The sequence below is a fragment of the Cydia splendana genome, chromosome 2, assembly GCF_910591565.1.
Source record: "Cydia splendana chromosome 2, ilCydSple1.2, whole genome shotgun sequence".
Taxonomy (NCBI): domain Eukaryota; kingdom Metazoa; phylum Arthropoda; class Insecta; order Lepidoptera; family Tortricidae; genus Cydia; species Cydia splendana.
The window spans coordinates 16,705,733-16,731,137 of NC_085961.1; the positions used below are offsets into that span (position 1 = coordinate 16,705,733).

General features: G+C 34.2%; 2 protein-coding genes across 2 annotated transcripts in view; one reads left to right on the plus strand and one right to left on the minus strand.

Moving 5' to 3' along the window:
* Window positions 1-25,405, plus strand: part of LOC134805292 (chromobox protein homolog 1-like) — a 206,180-nt gene that overhangs the window by 96,117 nt on the left and 84,658 nt on the right. The gene's annotated exons all lie outside the window — the stretch shown is intronic.
* LOC134804986 (inactive angiotensin-converting enzyme-related protein-like) lies at window positions 230-15,194 on the minus strand. Its single transcript, XM_063778279.1, has 11 exons — window positions 14,990-15,194; window positions 12,760-12,924; window positions 7,817-7,904; window positions 5,082-5,222; window positions 4,325-4,501; window positions 2,990-3,087; window positions 2,504-2,792; window positions 1,821-1,977; window positions 1,419-1,595; window positions 1,074-1,187; window positions 230-998 (listed from the first exon to the last, which is right to left on the minus strand). The coding sequence occupies exons 1-11, from the start codon at window positions 15,185-15,187 to the stop codon at window positions 461-463; spliced, it is 2,142 nt and encodes a 713-aa protein (XP_063634349.1). The 5' UTR covers window positions 15,188-15,194; the 3' UTR covers window positions 230-460.

Below are 25,405 nucleotides of genomic sequence, written 5' to 3' on the forward strand. Positions count from 1 at the left end.
TTTTAATTATTGCAAAATATAATTTCAGACGCGAGTTGCAACTATGATTGTAGACAAGCAATATTTTGAGCATTACATGTTATTTGGTGTACTGGCGCAACTAAGCGCGTTTAATTTTGGAAGGTAATTAACTAATTATACACATAGTAAATATTGTATTACTTTTACAAAGAATAAAATGCAGCATTTTTCAATTTATATCATAATTCATAATTAAACAGCACCTATCAATATTCGTTTGATAATAATATTGTTGATAAATAAACGTTGTGAATACAAAGCAAATAACTTAATTGGTAATTACTTCTAAAGCACAATAAATAGAATATTTTTACTCGCACACATATACTCTGTAACTCAACACACACATAAAATTATTCGCATTGGCACACATTACTAAAATTAGTATAAGTATACAGATATAATATCGGTTCCTCATCTAGAACCGATACTCCTCAAATCAGGCATGCGTATTTTCTCTTCTTTGTCTATCAAGCTGTTTTCGATGGTTCTGCCGTTTTCTTGCAATTATTGCTATCAATAATACTATAATGGCTACTGCAACAGCTATGCCAATCCACCAGTAGACGTTATATGAAGCTTCTTTGACATTTGTATTTTTCTGCTCCTGGTCCCCAGATACAACAGGGTTTTTTATTTCTAACACACCCACAGTCGAAGTTTCAGCGCCAAACTTCATGTTATTTTCATCTCCTGTATCAATTTCGTTCTCTTGAATGTTCTCATGAGTCTCACTATTTTCGGGTAGTTGAAATTCGGTGGGAATTTCGTTTTCTATAATTTCTGGCTCAGAAGGCTCGACATAATCATCTAATTCATTAACTCCTAGCTGAGGGTCTAGTTGGTTGTCTAAATATTCATCTAGAAGTCTGTAGTAGTCAGTCAGGCCTGTGTATTCGAGCGCGTTCTCTCGTTTAGCTAATAAATCGCTAACCATTTCAGGCCATTTGATTCCCAAACCTTGAGACATTGTACTCCTAAAAAAATAGAAATGTGCCATGTTTATACAGAAACAATCAACAATAATGATGTAATGACAAAGTTTTACTTACACTAAACGATCGTTGTTCTCAGAAATATGTTTTATAAGGTCAGACTCATCCGATATAAGTTCTTCGGCAAAGGATTGATAAATTTGATATTTGAGAATAAGGCCCATGAATTTTCTGCAACAAAAAATGATAATTTTATGACTGTTTTTATCAAGACGTTAAATTAAAGTGCATGTTCAGATATTTTTGACCATTTTGGCCGCTCCGATATATCTGATGGCGACTGTACATTTCATCTTTAAACTTACGTCATTAGCAATAAAGGTGACAACCAGGAGTCATCTAACAAGGAATTAACTTTTCACGCATTGGGACGTTTACGTTAATATTTCAATGAAAACTTACCCAATAAATGGCTTGTTGTGAAGCACGTAAGGGTTACCAAGGATATCTACGTTAGAAGTTTCCAACCAAGAGAAATCTCTTCTAAAATCAGACCAGCTCTCATTTTTTGTTGAAGAAGTTTTTGTTTCTTTAAGATATTTTAGTCTCCATTCATCGGCGGCTATATAGAAATTCAATCTAAAATGAAACAAAATATGAATATATTAATAAGTTTAACATAAAATTGATACCGTATTTATGAAAAAAAAATCTACTTTGGCTATAATTTAAAGCTTAGGTTAGATTACATACAGACAACAGAATTAATCTATATAAAAACCAAACACCAAAAATAAAACATTGGTGGAGTTGCACCAATAAATACAATGTTTTCCCGATATTATTGATTACTTCACTACTCACTTCGGTAGGTCTCGCAAAGCAGTTATTAATTGTAGAACCAGACGATGATAGTTCGGATTGAAATTAAACTTCTCTATAGAGTATAATCCAGCTCGACTCAAGGCATGAGGATTTACCGACAGAAGTGATGAGAATTCAGGTATAGCTTCGTAAACAGCTGCAATAAAAAATTGTTATGTTATGTTAATATTAATTATACCGAAACTTGACTTGCATCGTATTTGTAATATTTTGCTTCGTGAAAATATAATTGTACTAGCCTGAAATCGGTGCGTAATTTGTTTACTTACATGTCAATCATTCAATTTACAACTAAAAATAACCGGCTTAGATATTGTAGTTACACAGAATACATTGTTTTATGTTAACTCTCTATTCAACTTAGTCAATTAAGTAAATTGCGGAGCTGCAAAGGCATGGTATATAATATATATTGATTGAAATAATATGGCTAAATTAAAAACAACATCCAAGATTCTTTAAATCTGGGGATTAATCTGAAAGTTTTAAAGACTTGATTAGACAATGATGTGAAGAGAGTCGATATAAACATTATTGGTAGTATCTTTGCAACGTTATGTTGTATAAGCTCCCGTGAAAAGTTTTAAGTGAAAACGCGTTTTCCCTAAATCAAACATTAAGCAGAAAGTATACAACGTATTTAATTTAATTTAATTTATTACCTGAATAGCGGTTAGCATTTCTCAGTGTGTAAGTATTGTTGCTATGCAAAGCGACAGTATCTTTATACTTTATTCGCATGACAGCCTCGTGAGCATCCATGTAATTTCCGATAGACACGTCGCTGCATGAGATTACCCTTAGCTTATTGGGCTTACACCAATCCACCAGCACGGGTGGACAGCTGCTATTGAATATTGATTTGTCCCAAGTGTATGGCTCAATTTGAGGCATATTTATCTCGGTTAGCAATTTTGTAGCCTCTTTAAATGCATTTACACCACCAAAATTCTAAAAAAAAAACAATTAAATAAATTACATAAAGTATTACGAGTATATTATAACATAACCTCTCTAATGCCGGAACGCGGATCCACGTTAGTAGGTATTGAACTCTAATTATTAATTAATTGGAATTCAATACTCACTGCGCGGATTCACGTTACATTCGAGAGGTTATTATTATTAAATGTTCTATGACTACAAACCTTTAACTGTAGATTAGCGTACAATTTTTGATAAATATCTGCATGCTTGGGTAGTAGGTTTTCTATAACATTCGACCAATCATCTCCAGCTAGTGATCCTAAAACAGAATTTTGATGTTATTGTCTTCATGATAATAATTTTAGCATTCGGTATTAACGTAAGTGCTGTATCCGAATCCGGAATAAATTTCCTCTTTTGGCATCTTGCCTGTTTGTTCGTTACACAATTTGGAGCTCAGTGGGTCGCATCCGAGTTGCGTTATCTATTTAATTTATTTTTAAATGGTTTTTAATTTATTCCTAAGGATAGGATGTAATTAAGATAAGGGTTTATGATTAATTTTAAAATGGTACCTACCTACTGAAAACCTTTAACTAGTATAGTACTGAGAAATAATGTTAAAATATAAGAGAAGAATTTCGAAAACATTAGGCAGCATTTTTAAGATATAATCTGGATATTTGGGTTTCTCAATATTTTTATTTCATTCGTCACAAGTAGGTAGCTTCATGTAAGTATCTCCTCTACTGAGGAATCCTATACTGAGCGTGGCCCGCATGCTCTAGGCCGGTTTTTTGTATAATACCACTCGCTGGCCAAACAGTAGTTATACACTGAAACTATTTGTTACAGTCTAATAGGCTGTCTGATTTACTAGTATCACAAAGTCTGCATGTATACAATCATTCTTATTTATGTAAGTATACTTTAGTACAACTCAAACTAGAATTATAAAAAAGCACAAATAATTACTCTCAACATCTTTTGAATTGTAGTTATACCCGTTTCAACTTGACGGTACGTATTTACCTGTTCAATTCATTGCGTATCTAACCTAAAAACATTTTAACCAAATTCCAAATAATCAAGTACCTATTGAAAACATTATATTAACCCATCGTTCCGTATCTTCATGAGAAAATGTCACAACAAACCATCACAAGTGCAACTTTTTAAGTTATTCTCGAATTTTAAATATCACTGCAAATACCTATACGATATTTTTTACAAAAAAAAAACTCATGCGCTTCAACACACGTGCTACTCGTGCTAGAAAGTAGGTATACAAAATAATGGCTGCCGAAATCTGTCGTTATTTTAGTTTTAGCCATGGTTATCACTCATCAATGTTGTTAATAACCAAAAGAATATTTCGTTGAGTATTTTCCTTCAGAAATTTTAAAGTTCATTATAGTGTCAGTTTCATAACGCGTCCGTTTCATTGCGTACTCCCCCTACAGTTAATGCTACTTACTAATATTATTCCGATTAGTAAATCTTTTTCGATTTAAAGTAGTTAAAATGATTTCTATCGCCGCAATTGTTATACTCACTTAACAAATAAACTGGCAGTGGCTTCCCGACAGCCTCGGTGCCTTTCAGCCTGAGAGCGACATATTTGTGCAACTTCTCGTAAAGTGGCCTGATGCGGTCCCACAATTCTCGAGCCTTCAGTATTGCGCCTTCGTACTCAGCGAGTGAGTCCCAGTAATCTTCGACTGTGTTAAATTCTGTCAAGTCACAAATTTGGATATATTAATATAACAAGAACAACGAACTAATCTGAAATTATAAATATGTAAAATTGCGTTTTAAAAATGCAGGTTAGGGCTTTACTGTTTAAACGGTAAAAGTCTAAGCTAGCGTTCAGAACGGAATAATAAAATTACACTGCATTTGATAAATTAGAATATTTTTATTCCAATGCAAATAATCCAGTCAGTGCCATATTGGAGTTTTCACTACAATATGTACCTACGTATAAGTAACAGATGGCGCACCGTGTGGCAAAAAGTTAACTAACATGGTAGTTTTATAAATTAGGTTTTTAATACGCTGTTTAATGTAATCACATGTCATTGTCAGAACAAAACTTTATTAAAATATCTGACTCAACAAAATGTTTACATTTTTTAAAACCTTTACTTTTAAAGATAAAGGTTTTAAACGATAACGAAACCTTTTACAAAATGTATTAAATTTTTATCAGCGTTTTGTAATTTGTCTAGATATAATTGATCCCTCTATAAACAAGTTTATATGCAGGAAGACCAGTTATCTCTGCAGCTTACTGTACATATAGTAACTTACCATTTTCTTTGGACGTGTTCTTCAGCAACGGTAATATTGTCTCAAGGTATTCGTTTAGATCCGGAAGCTTCTTCTCCCATGACTCCTTCATGTGGCGCAGTGTTTCTTCATCGTGCTGCTTAGCCAGGCTGTTGTGTAGTTCTGTTTTAGGCATAAACAAGATTGTGTGATTGTACTTACTTGGATTATAGAGTTAGTTCAATGTGCTTTCTATTAGTTTTATGTTATTTATATGATGGGTGACCGCTATAGTTATTAGCTACTACATAGTAATTTTAATTTTTAACAAGCAGAAACGTCTGCGAACGATGCCATTACATAGTAATAGGTATTTCCTAACAAATCAGAAAGAAACAAGCCAAAAAAGTTTTATTGTTAAGAGTGGCCAATAACTATAGCAGTCACCCTACGAGTATTTGGGTCGTCGCCTATATTGTCACTTGAAATCTTATCAAAAGAGATAATTGTAATGGTTTCTTATATTGGGGCAAAAGCATCAAAGTCTATTTATTTTTGATCCAAAATCAAATTATTCACCAAAAATAATTAGGTACCTACATAATAACCTCGAGCTAAAGTTTAATATTGTGAAAATATAAAATTGTATTACTGTGGTACGGTCACCACTGCGAGACAAAAGCGTGCAAATTTACCAAAAGTAACTAAGGTGCCAACTGAATGAAGCATTCGCACAAAACTTTTCATAACAAGAGGTGTTTATTACCTCTGCGTGTGTTTATGAGCTCACAACTCATTCCAACGAGGTTAATAAGAGTCACAAGAAGAGCTCTTTATTTTTATACTTAACGTGCGGGTGTATTAATACTTTTCGTTTAATCTAGGGCGACAAAAAAAGGCACTTGTTGAAGTTTTGCATTTGGAGATTCAAAACTGTAGACAGGTACAAATGATCTAACTAAACAATGCCTCTTTTTTTGTACATTATTTTCATGCAGCGTGTGGGAAAGTAGGGGGTTGGAAACACTTCCGTTTCAACGCTTGAAAATGATACAAGATTTTCACAAATCAATAGTTTGGTTATTTAATTATAAGAAAATAATTGCTTAAAAAAAGGATAGGTATATATTATTTGGACGAAGGCAAAAACAAAGAAAACAATAATGTAAACATAATAGGCAAGCTGATTTTTTTTATCAATGGTATGTATCAGTGGATCAGGTTTGTTTTGAGGATCAAATGTCTATATGGGACCCTTTGCGTTAAAGCAATTCAAAAGTCCCAATTGGGCGGCACGAAGGTATTTTTTTTTAAGTTTAGTTTGCCATAATTATTTGATGAGTTCATAATTATCCCGTATATTTGCTCCCGTACTCTTCTTTGTAACCCTACCCCGTAAATCCGTTACGGTTACCGCTAACTTTTCCGTAACGTTATTAGCTTTCGGAATCAGCGTCGTTCTGGCCGCTGTAATGGGTTGTAAGAGCGGGCGTCGAAAATTAGAGCTGCGCAATATCATTCATAAAAGATCCGACCCGCATTATGCCTAGCCCTATTTTGTTGGCAGATGGATTAGGATCTCTTGTGAGTTATGTTGCCTATGAATTATGGAGTAGTGTTATGGAAAACGGAATAGTATTGCTGCGTTATAGTACAGTCAACTGTAAAAATATGGGTGTAGTCAACTTATTCAAAAATATGTCTCATAGCTATGGGACATATTTTTGAGATGATTTGTGCACCCATATTTTTACAGTTGACTGTACCTACGGCATTTAAAACCGACACGTATGTACATCCCTGGAAACTCCAGTTTTTATTAAATTTCACACTAGAGCATAATTAATTTTGTACATATTTAAATGCTACATCATTATGTACATTAATGACTCCACCAACTCTTTAGCTGAAACTATAAATAAATGTTTAAAACTCAAATCGAAGCTTTATTAAAATTAATGAAACGGTATTATATTTAACAAGAGGAACTTCGATACGATGGGAAAATAAACTGAATTTATGACGACTAACAATGTTCAACAAGGCTTGGTTCGTAGACATCTTGACAATATTCTTGAACGCGATAAAACATCTGGCGACATTTTCTTGAAGAGTTCGGCCATTGAAAACTTATCTTAAACGAGTAAGAACACTTACATCCTGAAGCGTTTTACATTTTTTATAGCCGGCATAAATCTTCAGTGGGTATTTTTTAAAAGAACAAAATTGCTCTTACGAGCGATGAGAAATTAACTTTTTACGCGGCCATTCATCACGAGCACGAAGTTGTTAAAAGTTTCGTGAAATTTAGATAATCTTAACAATTATCTTCTATGATTAGGTAATGGATAATATTTAAATAATCATTTCGCCTATGACATATATATTTTGTTTTGTATTTTATTTTATCGACATTTAATTGCCGTAAGACTTTCTGTGGGTATTTATTTAAATCTTTATTTAACACCAGGCTTAGATTGCTTCAATGAACCAAAAATCGTTACTTAAACTAAACTGAATTGCAACCGGACCTAATACTCGTATGTTTTATGCGTAAGGTAGTTTATTTTTTTCAGATAAGAAAACACAACCTGAAATTACAAGGGCGCACAGTTTTATGTAATTAATCATTAAATCTGCCAAGGTTAATTACATTAAAATATTAATAGTTTATATTCTAAGGTTAGGTACACCCACAAAACGTTTAAACTTACTTTTTTCCTTAGGGTTTATAACGTTTTGTAGATATTTGTGTGCATGGTTATGAAAATTCTTACCTCTCAGTGTACAATTCATAGTTGTTCCACATTCGTAGTCAGTTGCAAATCGTAGAACGTTCTCTGAGGTGTCTGCAAATGTGACCAGCTGAAAGGACAGACATTTTATAAAAATCAACATATAGGTATATATTATGATAGCGATAATGTTGTTAATATCATTTACCGATACATAACATTAACTGGGTTTAATACTCCTATAATTTTTTTTAATAATTAACAGCAATAATTAACAGCAACGGGTCTCTTAGCATGCGTGTACTATACATATACAAAGTAATTCACTTTCTTTGCTTTTGAGTAGAAGAAGAAAAAAACCATGACTCAGGAAGAAATATGTGTGCTCATCACACAAATAAACGGTCATTATTCGAGCGATTCGTTCAGTTCATTACCGTGCCCGCATGATAGATTTATTTGTTCGACTCGAACATCATTTTTGGATATCTATAAAAAAAGGTGTCTAGACAGTATTTTAAACCGCCTGTTGTTATCTCTATTATGCTTTGACGGATTAAGAAACAAGTGCGTTCACGGGAATTGAGTAATAAAATATTACCTACCTACTATAAATAAAATTCCACAGAACCGTACAGGCGTATAATATAATTAGTCTTATCTAACTGAGGTCTGTGATTCGGCATTTCTTTATGTCTCGTTTCTTGTTTACATAAAAAATACCTTAAAATACTTTACATACAAAGCATTTTGGAGCTTAATTAAATGATTACAGCACGTTTAGACTACAAGAGAGCGAGTCCTATAATTTTCACAACTGTACGAAAACAGCTGGGTTACTTTAGTTAACATAATTCATTATTATCATCCATTACAGTCAGTTCGGAAAGAGAAGAGTCGTGGAATGTATCGGGCCCCATACATTCCACGACTCTTCTCTTTCCGAACTGACTCTAACTTTTAAGTGGATTTTCGTAATTGACCGTGCGTTTTTAATTTCTACATTTTATTTATATTTACATACAGAATCACTGTAAATCACTGTTCGTTCAGATTAACGAGATGTGGTTATATCTGACCATAAATATTGTGAGAGGCTAACCTCTTGTCTGTGTATGATAAGGATCGTGACCGAATTTTTGTCATCTTTTTGCATTATTTTCGAGAAGGATCTTTTCAGTTCTATACAGCGTACCCGAGATTTGACCCCGCGATTTTTGAATCCCGGTAAAGGCATTTATTTGTGTACAGATATTTGTACCCGAGTCATGGATATTTTCTATGTACCTATTTAACTATTTATTTATGGCACGTATTTAACTGGTCAACTAATTAATCGAATTTGGGTAGTTTAAAATAATAGAAATGGGTACTAAAATTAATAGTTTGGCAACAAAAACGGAGCCTTAAAATATATCAATATGAGTTGTATTTTAATGCCGTTGGGTGGATTTCAAAATCCAGCGAAAACTTATGGTTCGGACTTTATAAAAAAAACGAATAGGATGTGCGAGTTGCAACTTTTTTATATGTTTTTAAGAACTATTATCTTCATGTTCCTTCAATTACCATCTCCAATAACTTAATAGTTTTTTTATATAAAATATTTTATGTGTCTAAAATCATCACCGTCTACCGGAAAAATCTGAACTTTTTTGTTTGCAGTGAAAATTATAGCATACCTATCGTACGATTGCGATTTTTCTTTTACGTTTATATTTTCCATGTTGTTGTTTAACACATGAAAAAATATGCAATAATTCCTTCACCGAGAAAGTACATCTAAATTTTTTTTAAATTTTGTCACGAATATTCGTCAACACCGTCATGGTAATGTCAATGTGAGCTTATCTCTGTGTAGGACCAACGAAATACCGCTAAAGGTCCTTGTCCTATTTTTCACTTTAGTATAAAATGCAAAAAATGATTTCACTATAAAGTCACATCATTGAATCGTGACAAATATTACGAACAAATTTGTAAAACGTAGTTTGTCACAACAGAGCATCATCACCGTTATGCTTTGGTTTAAAAAAGTTACAAATGATATATTAAAAATAATTACTGAAATGAATGGCAAAATACATGAAGTTTATTGTATAGCATAGACATTAACTACTATTATTCGTATTCTAGAAATAAAAACAAGAAACTCTCAAATCGCCAACACCATACCCATCATCACCGGGAAAAAATGACGACCGGTGATAATTTCATGTGTATGGTGATGACGGTTCTCAGAAACTTTTCTAGTTATTTTGCTATAATTCATTACGAAATTAAGCTGTATGTTTGAAAAACGTTCTCTATGTCTTCTAACACTATATAATGTCTACCTTATAAATGTAGAAGAAGATATGACTATTTATTTCACACTAGAGTATGGTTAGGTTTTAAATAACATTTTGACTGAAGTAGGCAAAATTTAGGTCACTTAGAACTTAAATCATACAAATGTTTTTTTTTAATAATCTAATAATGTAAATCGTGCAACTTAGAGTCTGTAATTGCATGTTAGTCGTGTTAAAACAAAGTGTTTAAACAAGCAACATATATTAAGTTTTAAGCGACCATGGGCTACGGTACTGGCTCACTATCGTAATGGCCTTATGTTTTTTGATAATATTATATTAATTGACGTATATAATTACAGCAATTAATAATTATACCATTGGGTAGTCACCGGACCCAATACCTAACATTTTGTAACTTATGACATGCATTACAAGTAGGGGTCTTGCAACTTATAAAACAATAAAAATACAAACTTATGCAATGAAACAAATTATCAAAAAAAAGTAATATATCATAAAAATTAAGCTCATTGGTAAGCCAGCAATTTTATAATATGATATAAATACCAAGTTATGCAGTAGATAAAAGAAGATGCGAATTTAAACTGATAATAAGAGTACAATATTGTTAATATGATTTAACATTGTAAAAACTCAAAAATATAATTGAATACATAAATTGCCTATTTCGGAATATAAATTATTTAAAATTATAGAAAAAAAAAATACTTGTTATATAAAGATGGTCAAGCAAATCTTGTCAGTAGAAAAAGGCGCGAAATTCAAATTTTCTATGGGAAGATATCCTTTCGCGCCTACATTTTTCAAATTTGCCGCCTTTTTCTACTGACAAGATCTGCTTGACCCAGTATATTTATTTATATGAGTAAATGTATTTTTTATAATTTTCTAAAAATAATTTTTGTAGCTAGTCTTATGTTCAAAAATATGTTATTTGTAATGTTTATTAAAGTTCTAAAGCCTTACAATTAAAAAAGTTGTTGTTTTTTAATACGTTTTTAATACATATATAAATTAGTTCGCAAATCGTCATTACCGTACATGCAGTATCATCACCGTCCATAAAAGAGTCATTACCATACCATGGTTGTCATCACCATCTTGCGTTTTTATTTTCCGAAAGCGATAACTTCAAATATTAGGTCATTACCTATGAAATTGGCGTTTTGTTCGGAGAATTTCAACGAAACACGAATTTCCATACAATTAATTTTGCGGATATTTTTTTGATGGCTAATTCAAACCAAACAAAATTTTTCCAGTAATTTTTGACACCTTTAAGGTATGTTTTCAATATCTCCATTTCTTGAAAATTGGTACCATTAGAAAAATATAAGTAATTTTAATACTCGAACCGACAGCACATGAAAAGACCTATTTTCAAGGCTTAATTCTGAACACTTAACAATAAAAAATAACAATTAATTGCTGTCAAGCAGTTTGGCGAAATCATATTGTAGTTTTATTGTAATTGTGTATGTACTTTTGTAAAAAAAAAAAAAACTAGGATCAGATTTATATCTATGAACAAAAACGCCAATTTCATAGGTAAGGACCTAATATAAGCCACAAATGATTGTATAAATACCATAAATATCCTCAATATACAGCCCCCTATTACTTTACCCAGCTAGAATCGTGTTAAATTAAACATTAAAAAAATATATTTTTTTGTATGGTGAAATTTTTTGTGATGAAATCCACCCCGTTACAGCTTTTGTTTATTTTTAGGCAGGTACCAAATATTTATTTGGCAACTGAATTTTTATATTGGACACTATTTATGAAGTACATTTTAAAAAGAAAACGGCTATCTATTAATTTAAAAATGATGTTCTTTTAAAATATTTTGTTTGGTCACTACACGGTCAACCTAACACGCTCCTCCTCGCTTCGCTCGTTGTCGCACCTATCTTTTGACTCTGGCAGAACACAGTGGTAACTATTGAAATTAGTAATTAAAAATTTAAAGACCTAATGGTATAATGGCCATTAGGTGTTTAGAAGTATAGTAATATAGGGTATTATTGGTACTTAAATAAATTTGTGGTGTTTTGTGGATTAGGAAATTTGACAATTTAAAGTACTAGGTATATGCATATGTTTAAATTTAAATTATTTATAAATTGAGTATTTAAAGGTTATGTATATAGGTATCTTAGGTATTCTGTATATGTACAAAATATATAAATACCAAATTTTATGATCGCTTTACAATATTAGTTGCCAATTTATTATTTTAGGCCTATCAATTCAAGTTCCCTATATTTTTTTTGGGTGGCTTGATTTTGCTGCCAGTTTTTTAATAATATGATGCTTAAATTTGAGGCTAATATAAATTTATAGGTGCTAAAATATGAATGCACAGCCTAATTATATTATTATATGCCCAGTGAAAGTTCCTGTTTAATATTTTAGTTGCCCGGTTAATAATAAGCCTTTATTTATCGTGGGGCTTAGTCGATTTGTGTAAGAATGTTTATTTAATGTATGAAACAGCTCATTTTTATCGCAAACAAAAGGGGCCCACAGATTACCAGTTCGCCGGACGATATCAGTTTGTCAGTTAAACGCAAAAGGTGACAGTTCCGAACAATGGACAGGCTGATATCGTCCGGCGAACTGGTAATATGTGGGCCCCTTAAGAAGAGACATATTGAAACAGCTTACCCGGATCCACTGTTCGGTGGGCAGCAGCAAGTCACCCGGTTGCAGCAGCAGCTTCACCTTACGCTTGAGCAGCTCATCGTCGCTGAGCGCATGCGCCTTGAGCGCTATGCGTACGTCGGTGGTCTGAGCGCGGGCGAAGATCCCGTAGCTTTTGTCGCGTCCCAGCTGTAGAACGTAAAATTCATCGTGTTATATTCTGTCGTTATCAATTGCTGCATTAGAATTGATGAACTTTAGTGTTGAAAATTATTAGTGTTAATTTAAATTCCTGGCTTCAGAACACAAATTAGTTATATTCTCCTGTTTCTTTTGAGAAATTAACTGTTCGTAATTAAAGCTGCCCGTCTTAAATACTTCAACTAAAGTCTATAACTAAATCTATATTTTAAGTAGAGGACTTGTCTTCACAGTATAACTTTCACTTGGTATTGTCAACTGGTTGGATTCCGGGAAAATATTTTCGTTGTCGGAATACTTGGAATAGACAGTGGCATCGGTTGAAATAATCCTAGCACGATAACAACTTTATGGCCTCAGGCTTAATAAAATTAAAACTGGCCAAGAGCATGTCCAACAATGCTCAGTGTAGGGTTCCGTACCGTTCTGTCACCTACTCGTACCTATTATGTACATTACAGCAATTCTGCAGCGCTTTGTACGTCTTTTTACTAATGGAAGACTTTTTGCGATAACTCAAAAACGGCTTAACCGACCATGTTCACTAGTTTTCTTTTGATAAGATAAGACCTATGCAACCCAACGACACACACATAGAAATAAAACGAAAAAGAAAACAATAATAAAAAATTGTGGAAAAAAAAACCCTAAAATCTTTTTTGATTTTTTTTTATTTTACCATTTTGTCGCCATGATTGATTTATGTATCCATGTCAAGTTGCAGCTTTTTAGCACTAACGATCACGGAGCAAAGCTGCGGACGGACAGACACACGGATATGGCAAAACTATAAGGGTTGACAGTTGATAGTTGAGTTCGGAACCCTAAAAATGGTCAATAAATTTGACATAGCTATCAAAAAGTAAAATTACTCGCCTCCCTTTTCACCTGGCACATAAAAAAATATCGCTGATACCTATGTTAAAAGGCTTCTGTAAAAAAAAATAACACCCCATAAATTTATTTTGGCATAGGTACGTTTCCCATACCTTTAAAAGGCTTTTTCTCATTTCTAGGTAAGCATTATAAATTTATAAGCTCTGGAAAGATTAGCAATTCGGGACGCAATTTTCCTGCCTTTACTTTTACGCAATTCCTGTTTATAATTAATAATTATCATGCCCAAATTATCAAGCCTATTTAATTCATAAAGAAAGGCCTTGGGTTGATAATCGTTGGTATACATTAATCCCAAGCGTGTTTGCTTTAATTTGAATAACTTCTTTTTTTTTATGCTTACTGTGCACATGTTAGGATTTCATACTAGGGTATGTTTCTGTGGGCGTACTGCTTAGCTTCAGATTATTGGTCTACCTACAACCTATAATATGTACTATATGTTTTTCCGAAAAAAAATCTCATACTATATATAGCTGTCTAAACACATTGTATATTACCTAATGTTCCTTGAAACACAAAGTTGATAGAAAAATATCGCATCGACTATAGATAACTGAAACTATTCAAAGCTCGTTTAATCGCTGTCGACTGTAGTAACGTACCTAAGATACCTATAGTAGGGGAGCCCAAGAGGGGATTTTTGTAGTTACTCGAGCGCGTCAGATTAAGATATGATCTTGCTACCCCGTGTTGAGCCATTGGTTGGTGGGGGGTTCAACAAATTGTTAAGCAGATTGTGGATTTGGTCATATTAGTCCAAATTAACGCTATAATTGTGCTATTACTAAATCTGATAATTATTTGTACGCATTTCCTTAATCTGACGGTTACAATGTAAAAATTAGGTGTCAAACTTGTGTTCGTCAGAATGAGAAAATCCCTACAAATAAGTTATAGAAAAAATATAGCATTATATTGGACAAAAACGACCAAATCTACAAACTGCTTAACGATTTTTTAGTTAAAAAAAAATTGTAGACGCTTTCCGGCTCGCAAAAAAAAATCTTTATATAACATTTTTTTCTTTTTATCATTTAATATTTCGATTCCAATAGGTCTGTACGACGCTCGAGTAACTACACATTTAGCATCGTCGGCTCCCCTACTACTAGGTAAAGAACTAAAGAAAATACAAAAATCCAGGAACCCTTACCTTTTGAGCTAGTCCTTTCGGGGATCCTACAAGCTCATTCCAAGAAGCCGTGGCCCTCTGGTCGCAGTGGTCTTCGTAGTCCATCTCCACCAGGGCAATGAGCGACGAAAGCCAACGGCGGTCATCGTCGTCTGAAGTGTTGCCGCTGGACAGGAGCGCGTAGAAGTACACGCAAAGAAGTGTGAATGTTGCTTTCATGTTTTATCTGTGGACAATTATAAATAAATCTTTATTAAAAATACTTGGTAAACTTGATGCTAGATATATAGATGCAAAGGGTGAAGGGTGGATGTATAGGGGCACGGTAGAGCCTTGGACGAGTGACAGCCACAACCTTCTATTGTACATGCCTATTCTACAAATAAAAAATGTAAACGCACCATATCCCTCTTAAACAGGCATATTACGCTGAAGCTATACACAAATATCATAGAGAATTATGGAGAATCCTACCCAACACCCAAACGTACTTATTCGTTAAAAACACGATAAAGGGACCTAAAGATATATATATATATATATAATTCACATCACAATGGAAGGCGTATTAAAAATATCATACAACGCATGACTTTGAAAGACACCTACTCTCCAGCTAAATGCCAGAGATATACCTACAGTTAACAGGATGGAAAGAGATTAATATTAAACCAACCGACGAAATTTTACCGATACAATTCATATTCTCATCTAATATGCATTATTATAATAATCTTTATAATGAGAAGGGTCTCCAACTGCGTAAATTGACGAATCGAGCGCAAAATAAAAGCTTTTGCCTTTTTATTACCACTGGGCATTCCGTATTTGAATAAAAGAAAATAACAAAGAAGAAAATGAAAGATTCATTCATAGGCGATTGTTGCTTTTATCGTCGTTCGGAGATGCTGAAAGATCTACTCCTCGCGAGATTAAAAATAGATCAAGTGGAAGACTTAAACTAGGTTTTGTTTATTTATATTAATATTTCGAACGCAACGTTCATTAATATCATAAATGAGCGTTTTCCAAAAAAAATTTGTACATTTCATCCATGTCTTCAAAATATTGACTTCTTGGGCTCATTTTACTCAGAATCATTTGTACATTCACGCCTCATACATGAAAAAAATGTGTCCCAAAATTTAGTACGAAAAAATATTTTTCCAGTGCATCACGTTCATAAAAACAATAAAACTTTTCATACAAAAATGTGACGATCTGGAAAGGAAATCTTGGGACACATTTTTTCATGTATGAGGCGTGAATGTACAAATGATTCTGAGTAAAATGAGCCCAAGAAGTCAATATTTTAAGACATAAATGAAATGTAATTTTTTTTTGGAAAAAGCTCAAATAATATTAAAAAATATGTTAACAGGACACTCTCATAGGTATTAACAGCCAGACTGTAATGTCGGGTAGCGGTGCTTCTACATAATACCATAGTAACTCGGACAAAATTTACAATATTTTTGATTTCACTCTCAAAAAGATTTTCTTAACTTAGTTTTTTGTAAAACATCGGTTGACATCCACATTTCGTTCACATATACCAAATATAGAACACAAAGTTTCATAGGAAGAATCCAGAAGGCCAATCACGTTCGTAGTTCAATTACTTATTTACGAACAACTAAGCACGGCTCAGAAACTTGCAGCGAACCAACCGCCAATAACGCAAACATAATTAGAGTTGGTAACATTCAATGTAACTACACCTTTATAATATTTTCTAATGTCATTATTTTATTATAAATGTAATTTTCGTTCAAGTCCTTTTTGACATTAGGGTGGCATGTCCAAATTAGTATTTAACGATAGCAGTTATTTTATGCACTTAGAATAATTTTATTATCATTGAGTAATTTCTAATACATTACCAAGTACATGTGTACAGTATGTACACCCATGAAATAAAAATGTTTTTCGATTAATTTTAAAATTTGTATGTGATTTCTGAAGACTAACTTATGCAAAATTAACGTTAAATGTTTATTTAGGAGAAACATAAAACATAAAGTAGAATGGTTTTTATTTTTATTTAGTAACAATTAAGTACCTATGTGATTTATCGTAGCTAAATAATAACCCCCTTATTCATAAACGCGCTAAAAACCTCAATTAGCTAATACTCGTTTGTCTATATCTGTCATTTTGACGTAAGAAAGGGATAAAACATAATTTAATTAAATCAGGCCCGTAAAGTTTTATGAATAAGGGGGTAAGTAATTACTGAATCACTAAAATATCACAAATAACAGTTGACAACTAAACTGCTGAATAAAATGTGATTAATTAAGGTCTCCGTACAACTACAACTCCCAGTAGCCAAAGTGGAAAGCGAATTTTCCTAACGTTCAGTACCACACTCGTGTTAAATTTGCATCTCGTTAACAATGGCCCGTTAGGTACCACGTAAATATTGTGCACTCGGTGAGGGTATTGTTACTGTCGTAGGCATGTGGTTGCCTCGCGCAGTAGAATGATCGATCGACCAGAAATCCCTCAGTCGATTGTTTTAAGTTTTGTAAGTGTCATATGATATGAGTATGTTCTCAGCATGGTACCTGCGCCAAAGAGGGCCCGGTTATTATGCTTGTGGCTACTTTCAATCGCATACTTTTATAAGTGTGAATGGGTGAATGGGTTTAATGGGAATGGGCGTTAAGACGAAAGTGGAGGACCCGCGCGAAATCGCCTTTTCATATAAAGGTAGTCAGCATTTTCCTCTCTGAATATTAACCTTATTGAAAATATTTTGACACCATTTATATATCATTACCTTTTAGAAATAATATTAGGTACTATTGATATAGTATAGTTATTGGGATGCAATGAAACAAAGAAAAGAAATTACAATTTAATAAAAAATCCACTGTCTGGACCGCATATTTCATTGTTTTAAAATTCGGCTGGAAAAACAATTTGACGTTTTACGTTAACTTTAATAATGAATGGAATCAGGCATTACTTTAAACCAAAATATTACTTTGCTAATAGCTAATTTAGCGAAAAGATAACGTGCTAGTCAAATAGTGTTTTTTATTTTATTTTTTTAGTTAAGTTAAGATAAAAACACCTATCAAGTTTTGTAATCATCTAGATATTTCTACAAAAGGCTAATTAATGCAAACACCCTTAGGTAGTTCAAACGTTAAATCAAATTAGCATTTCGTTTTCTATCTTCAAAGTACAATGACCCACCCCTCCCCCACCTTACATTTATACCTTATTTTACTTAATTTGCTGGCTTAAGAATAGTTTGTTCTACCTCTGACATTGCAGCCATAAACGCTTAGAGGCACTATTGTGCTGTCTGCTGAGTTCATTTAACTCTAAGAACACTACCTAAAGTCTGGGATAGAGGAAAATACTTACCTACTTTATAGGTACTAGGCAAACTTGTCGCGTGGTAGGCGGATAAAAATATCGAAAATATTTTATTTACTTATACTAAATAAGAACTGAAAATCGATTCAATCTGTAAGAGTAATTTTAAGTAATTAACTGTGTTACGTTATTGCACGTAACGTAGATACACTTAGGGAAAGGAGACTCTTTGAATTTCTTCGTAAATATATGTATACCGGGTGTGGCCTGTAACATGAGCAAAAAATTAAACTGTAGGCTGTACTCCTCATATTGACCAACATTTGTTCAGCGACTTTTAAAAATAACTTGTGGTTTGATTTTTATTACACTTTAAAGTTTATTCTAAGACGCAATGTATTGCGAATTTTGTTATGTTTAAGGCGTGACAAGCAACGTCAATCACAATAATATGGCGTGGCGATGGCGTCCATTGAAGATAATATTTATTTTGTATGAAAAATAGGGAGTCTAAATACTTCATAATTTTTAAAAGTTGTTGAATAAAAGCGTCACCGTTTGAGGAGTACAATCTATGTTTTAATTCTTTGCTCGTGTTACAGGCCACACCGTGTATAGTTTTCTTACGATGGTTTTATTTCACCGAAAAGCTAGTGGTAAATATCAAATGATATTTTGTACATAAGTAAGTTAAAAACTCATTGGTACGATTTGATTTGGTTGCTAGGATTTGAACCTGCAACCTCGGGATCGAAAGTCGTACTCCAGATGTATTCGGCCACCACCGCTTTACCATGGAATATACCTACATACCAACTAATCAAAGTACATGTCTATGTCAGACTATGACAAGTAGAGTAAGCAAGTAAAACTTTGAACATTATTTAAGCCTCTGGAGTGACGGGGAAAGCCAACGAGCCAACGTTCCTGTGGAAACAGTAGGCCCATCCAACGTCGGCATAACAATAAGGGGTATGTTGTTCCGGAAAACACGAGGAGAAATAAAGTTAATACAAAATTACCTTGCGCAAACATTCTCGGTAATTTGTGGTCTACCACTTGACTAAGCATACTAAATCTTTCATTGTTTCTACATACAGACTAGTCAGGGCCAGATAAATTTTCAGAAAGACTCAATGATTTAGATTGACACTTGAGACTCGGTTGTTGATTTAAATGTTAGGTAAGTACTTCTATTACCTATAGTATAGTAATGCTTTTAAAATTAAAATTGAATTGTTATTATCTTATTATAAATATGAACAAAAATTACATACACTATAAAATTCAAATACAATTTTATTATATTATTTAAACGACCTTATACCGTTAAACGACCAATTCTTGTACTAATATTTATTTATTTATATATATATTTCGGGGATCTCGGAAACGGCTCTAACAATTTCGATAAAATTTGCTATATGGGGGGTTTCGGGTACGATAAATCGAACTAGCTAGGTCTTATCTCTGGGAAAATGCTCAATTTTTGAGTTTTTATATGTTGTCTGAGCAAAGCGCGGTCTCCCAGATATTATGTATTTGAAATATTTAGCAGTATAATTGAATATGATAATCAATTTTCCTGCTAAATTGAAATAGTACATCCTGTTGCTAACATTGACATTAATAAATTACTGATAGTGATAAAATTTTGGGTTTTTTGAAAATACATAACATATTTTCTAAGTGAATTGTTGCTGCACTGCCCCATTAATTTAATATTCTGTGAACTGCTTCTTTAAAATTATTTAAATGCGCTTTAAGTTTAGTGTCCCTACAGATAATTTTATTCAGGCTAGAATTTATATCAGAAAATGTTTGTATAAATTTATATATCTACCTAATATTTTCAAAAACCATTTTCTCTTAGTGATGTATTGTTATAATTTATCTTTATGAATATGCTTGTGAATAAACAATATTAGGGTAGACCGGGGTCAATTGAACCACTTTTTGAATAATGGCTCCAAGTTCAGAATTTAAAGGTGCTAAACCTAAACTGTAGGTACGTACAATGACTAGAGATGGGTAGGGGTGAGTAAATACTGAGTATTTACTCGGTATTTACTCAAAGCACCCGATAAATACCCGTATTTACTCATTTAGGTGGGTAAAAACGATTGCATATAAAATATTCAAAAAGTAAGATTTAAGAACAAAATTGTCTTTTATTGAAGAGTGCTAACGTGTATTAACAATATCTATAAAATAAAAAGCATATAGGACGCTTAATTTAGGAAAAAAAGGTAATTATTAATGAGAGGCAAATTGTGATAATGCATAGTTAACAATTTTGTTTTAAATAAGAAGGTATTTACTTTTAAAATATTCATCATTCAGTCAATGATTCCTTGTGCTACAATTGACCCTTAGTAGTCAATAGTACCTACCAAGAATTCGAATGTCAATAAAACCCCATAGTATGTTTATTATATAAAGGTTCATTATTTTAGACTTTAACCTTAATCAATCTTTTCAGTTACAGCAGTTTTAAGAAGGAGAATGAAATCTTGGTTGTATGAAGTTTTAATATAATGATATTTTAAGTTCATTTCGAGAAGCGTGAACACATACTCAGAGAAAATGGTTAATATTTTTAAAATATGATAAGTACCTATGTGTAAATATAGCTTTTAAATAGCTATTGAATATACATATAGGTATATTATTAACAATTTTCTACTTACTTATTGCGATAAATTTTATACTCTCAGTTTATAATTAATTCGTTGGATTTCAATCGTAAGGAGTGTGTAAACAATACTCCAACAAGCATAAACGTTCTATTTATAAATAAAAGTTGGGGTTTTATGAATAGTACATTGTAGGAGAGGACGGAAAACCGCTAAAAGATGGACGAGTGCGTTCAAATAATACGAGTCCATCTTTAGCGTTTCCGACCGAGGCATTACATAGTCCTTTTCACGACTACTGCGAGGAAATAAGAAAACATTTGCATAACTATAAGTACTAGCCCGCGATTTCTCTGGTAGCAAATTACTAAGCCACTGCCTGTGCTGTCTCTTGAATTTCGGTAGGCGTCAGCATAAGAATATCATTTTCTTCACTAGAAGAACTCATTTTTATAGCGAGCGTAGATACGTGTTTTTTGTATTTTTAGTCAAACACAATTTACACTATCCAATTCAGTAAGTATTTTCAATTTTTCTGTTATTTGCTTCAAACCGACTCTAAACTTAGAAGCGTTTTTGCTAAAATCAAACACAAACAGCTCCAAAAGTAAAAAACGCCTTAAGCGTGAACTGAATGGATAATTGTAAAAAAAAATAACTGAATGGTTTTGACATTTCTTTTTTTTTAAACAAGAAATTGGTCCTATAAATATACTAATTTTATTTTTGAAAGAAAAAGTTGCGCCAAAAAAGACCTTTTATTTATTTTTATGTTTTAAATGATACTCATTGCTGTAGCGAACCGTCACCAATGACAAATGATGATAACAATGAAACATTGTAGTAGTGGTGGTTCAGGTGCTACAGCTATTACCTACTTTCCAGCTTAGTTTTAGACCATCTATTGCCACATTTCCGAACAGTGGCGTGGAAATAATTTGAATATATCGGTAAGTAGGTACTAATCAGGAAGTAAACATTTTGTTGTTTTTTATTTGATAATGTCTGTTGGAAAGTAAAAAAAGCAAATGCCCCGTTCGTTCAGCGACAAAAGAATTTCGAAGAGGATTAAATAAATTGGAATGTTCTTCAAAGAAACAGCAACGCGGTTCCGATGAAGGAATATTTTTTCTCACATTAAGGAAAGCCTTCGCTCGTTCGTTCATCCGAGCTTGGTTTCCGTGTCGAAACCTCGCAAATTACAGACATCTTGACTAAACAATTTCACATTTGAGGAAAATTGAAGTTTACTTTTAAAATTCAAAAGTTAAAATTGCAAAGTCAAGAAACGATGACGAGGGAGATTCTACTCAAACGCTGTGAAATAATATCATATAGCGAAGTTGTTTAGAGACATTTTATAAAATATCATCGAGGTAAAATGTTTTAGCAGTTAATATAAAATGCGGTTATTGACCTCTTTTGGAAAGCTCTGAAGTTGTAGCCGTTGTAGGTAAATAATCTCACCTGTCTATGCTATCATAGAGTTTGGCATACTTGTATGTTAAGAATAGAAAGAAAATAAATAATTACTTATTTTATAACATCGTTTCAATTCGGTTTCTAAATTTACTTTTAGAGCAGCGTTTGTCCACTTCAACAATTTCAACGTTGTATTACAATTGATAAAACTATCGAGATATGGTTTATAGTGTAGGCGACGGAACGTACAAACCTTTTTACAGCGCGCGTGCTGGCCGGTACGGATGCCGCGGCCAGCGCGCGTCTTTTGTTTATATGGATAGTTTTCTCTGTCAATGAGCCACAAATGTTTATTTTGTCACATCTGTTGTAATTTTATGTGTACATTTGTATTTACTGTACAGCATAAGTTTTTCGCATTTTCATTCACCATCGACAGCCCGCAGCGTACATTTGGTCACTTCGAACCGGGTTTGAACCACGCATGCTGCTATGGTGAATACGCAATGTGCTACGCGTAAAAAACGAATAAAGTGCAGTATATAGCATATCAACGTCTACACTGCAGTCTCAGGTACAGATAATGACTTTAGAAGTTATCATTAGCGGTCGGGCGGAACGATTGCCGACGTCTCATCGTGCGAGCGACGTTACTCCGCCGCCGTTACCACCACACTGTTCGAGTAACTCTAAATCATCATCTGTACTAGCCAGACGAAGACGGCTGCAATTGGAGGCAGCTAAGGAAAAGGCAAGAATACAAATAGCGCTTATTGACAAACAGCTAGAGGTGGATTTAGCTGAACTAAATGCGAAATACAGTCCACTCAAGTCACGCGCGCGCTCTACTAGCCAGCCGCAGCGGGAACAACTGGAGGTGCAGTCAGACTACGATACTGGTAACAAAACGGTCGGGCTGCGCCAATCGGCGGCTGCCACCGTCACTCCCGCCGCCGGCACTGATGTGTCGTTATTGAACGCGTGTAACATATTAGGCACCGCCTCTACACAGACCAACGAGAACCATTCTGACCGCGACTGCATTAATACGGCGAAGGTGGAATATTGGCCAACTACCGCCGACTCGCCCGCCGGCGCTGATGGGTCGCGCTTAAGCACGTTCAGCGCGCCGGGTGCTGTCTCTACGAACTGCGACGAGGAACAGTTTGGTCACGAATGTCATTACACGGCCAGACTGTATCAGTCGCCGGCTGCTATGCCTGCTACACTTTACATTGACGACGAATCTGTCTCCGAGGTATCGCTCGTGAACTGCGAGCTCGCCGACCACGCCGAGATGTGTAGCCGCGCGGACAGCGTGCAGGTTCGAGATGCCCGTACTACTAGCCAACAAATGTGTGACACTACAGTGACTAATGTAAATATGTTAAGTGTATATAATGAAACTTCAAGTGTACATAATAAGTCATGTAGTGCCAGCGAACTGAATTTGCCAGTGACAAATATACTTATTGTAAATTGTGACGAAAACTCTCCTGTCGGACAACTCGCACACAAATGTGATTCGTCAGTGCATTCAGGAGGACGTTTGGCTACATCTTGTGAACATTCGGCTACTCATACGCTTCAGGACTGGTGTATGCACAGCGTGATGACCGCTTCGCATGGCCGAGAGGACCTACCCATGTCGTACTCGACACTACTCGAGTTTGACGCACCTGAATACTGTCCACAGAAGAAGCGGGTTCCACCCGACAGACCACCTTGTGATTAAAGCCCTATGGCACTTTTGGTACTCGGCGACGCATACGGTGCTATGTCGAGGGTTAACCCAGTGAAAAGTATGCTGCGAATTTGTAACGCACACCGTTTGCCGTAATATCTCTTTGGTTTTGAGTGCTGTACCAGCACTAGGGTGGGGAATGTAGGCGACGGAACGTACAAACCTTTTTACAGCGCGCGTGCTGGCCGGTACGGATGCCGCGGCCAGCGCGCGTCTTTTGTTTATATGGATAGTTTTCTCTGTCAATGAGCCACAAATGTTTATTTTGTCACATCTGTTGTAATTTTATGTGTACATTTGTATTTATTCTCTGTTATTTTCCGTGCGATTGTGTAATTATTGTATTATATACTGTATAGCATAAGTTTTTCGCATTTTCATTCACCATCGACAGCCCGCAGCGTACATATAGTAAAGGTAAAACTTATGCTTTTTCCAATAGGGAATATTACACAAAACTCTGCGTAGAGGGCGTCACAAGCGCTATCACAGGGCCTACCGCGAAAGACGAAAATCGAAAGTTCGGTTTCTGCCTCTCTATCACTTTTGCCTATTCGATCGATAGAGATGCAGATAACGAAATTTCGATTTTCGCGTTTCGCGGTAGGCGTGTAAACAAACCGCCTTGATGCATCAATGTCATTGTGAAAAGTTGTCAAAAAACTGTTTAGGGCCGAGTATGTATTAAGTTACTCTATGATTTATTAAACAACATAGTGCTGCACTCTGGCGGCAGAACATTGCAGTAATACTCCCTATTATATAACGCTAAGGTTAGGTTGATGAGGTATAGGACAAAGGTGGAAATTTCGAGGACAGTCGTAAAATTTGGTATGTACCTATGTAAATTAGAGGTCCAGTTTTCATGTTCAGCTCATTTTATGTCTGGGGACCTCAAGAAATCGCCACCGTCTTGGAAAATGTGTTTCATTGGACTTCCGGAGTTATCATTATCAAGAAATAACTGTACAGGATCCCTAATTTTGAGAAATACAAAATCAATCATAACGATATCATTATCATTTAACTCACAGGTAAACGGGGATACGTAGTCCTAGTAACTGCATTTATCATGGCTTGTACCGTGTATGGACACCAGATATGCCAACATAAATCTCGAACTGTGCGCTGGTGGCCACCGTTTAATACTCGTAAATTCTAGACGTTTGCTATCCCATCGCACTGTGTTTACCAACGAAACCAAGTTTTATGTTTGGGAAAACTTGTTGCTCTTTTTATCGTCAGTTTACCTCCAAAATCATTTTAGACGGACTTAAGACGAAAAGAGACGACCGCTTTTCC

Coding starts and splice junctions, on each gene's coding strand:
- LOC134804986 (XM_063778279.1), bottom strand. CDS start 15,187: ATGAAAGCAACATTCACACTTCTTTGCGTGTACTTCTACGCGCTCCTG. Junction 4,502..5,081: donor GAACACGTCCAAAGAAAATG/GTAAGTTACTAT, acceptor GTGACTTGACAG/AATTTAACACAGTCGAAGAT. Junction 2,793..2,989: donor ACGCTAATCTACAGTTAAAG/GTTTGTAGTCAT, acceptor TTTTTTTTTTAG/AATTTTGGTGGTGTAAATGC.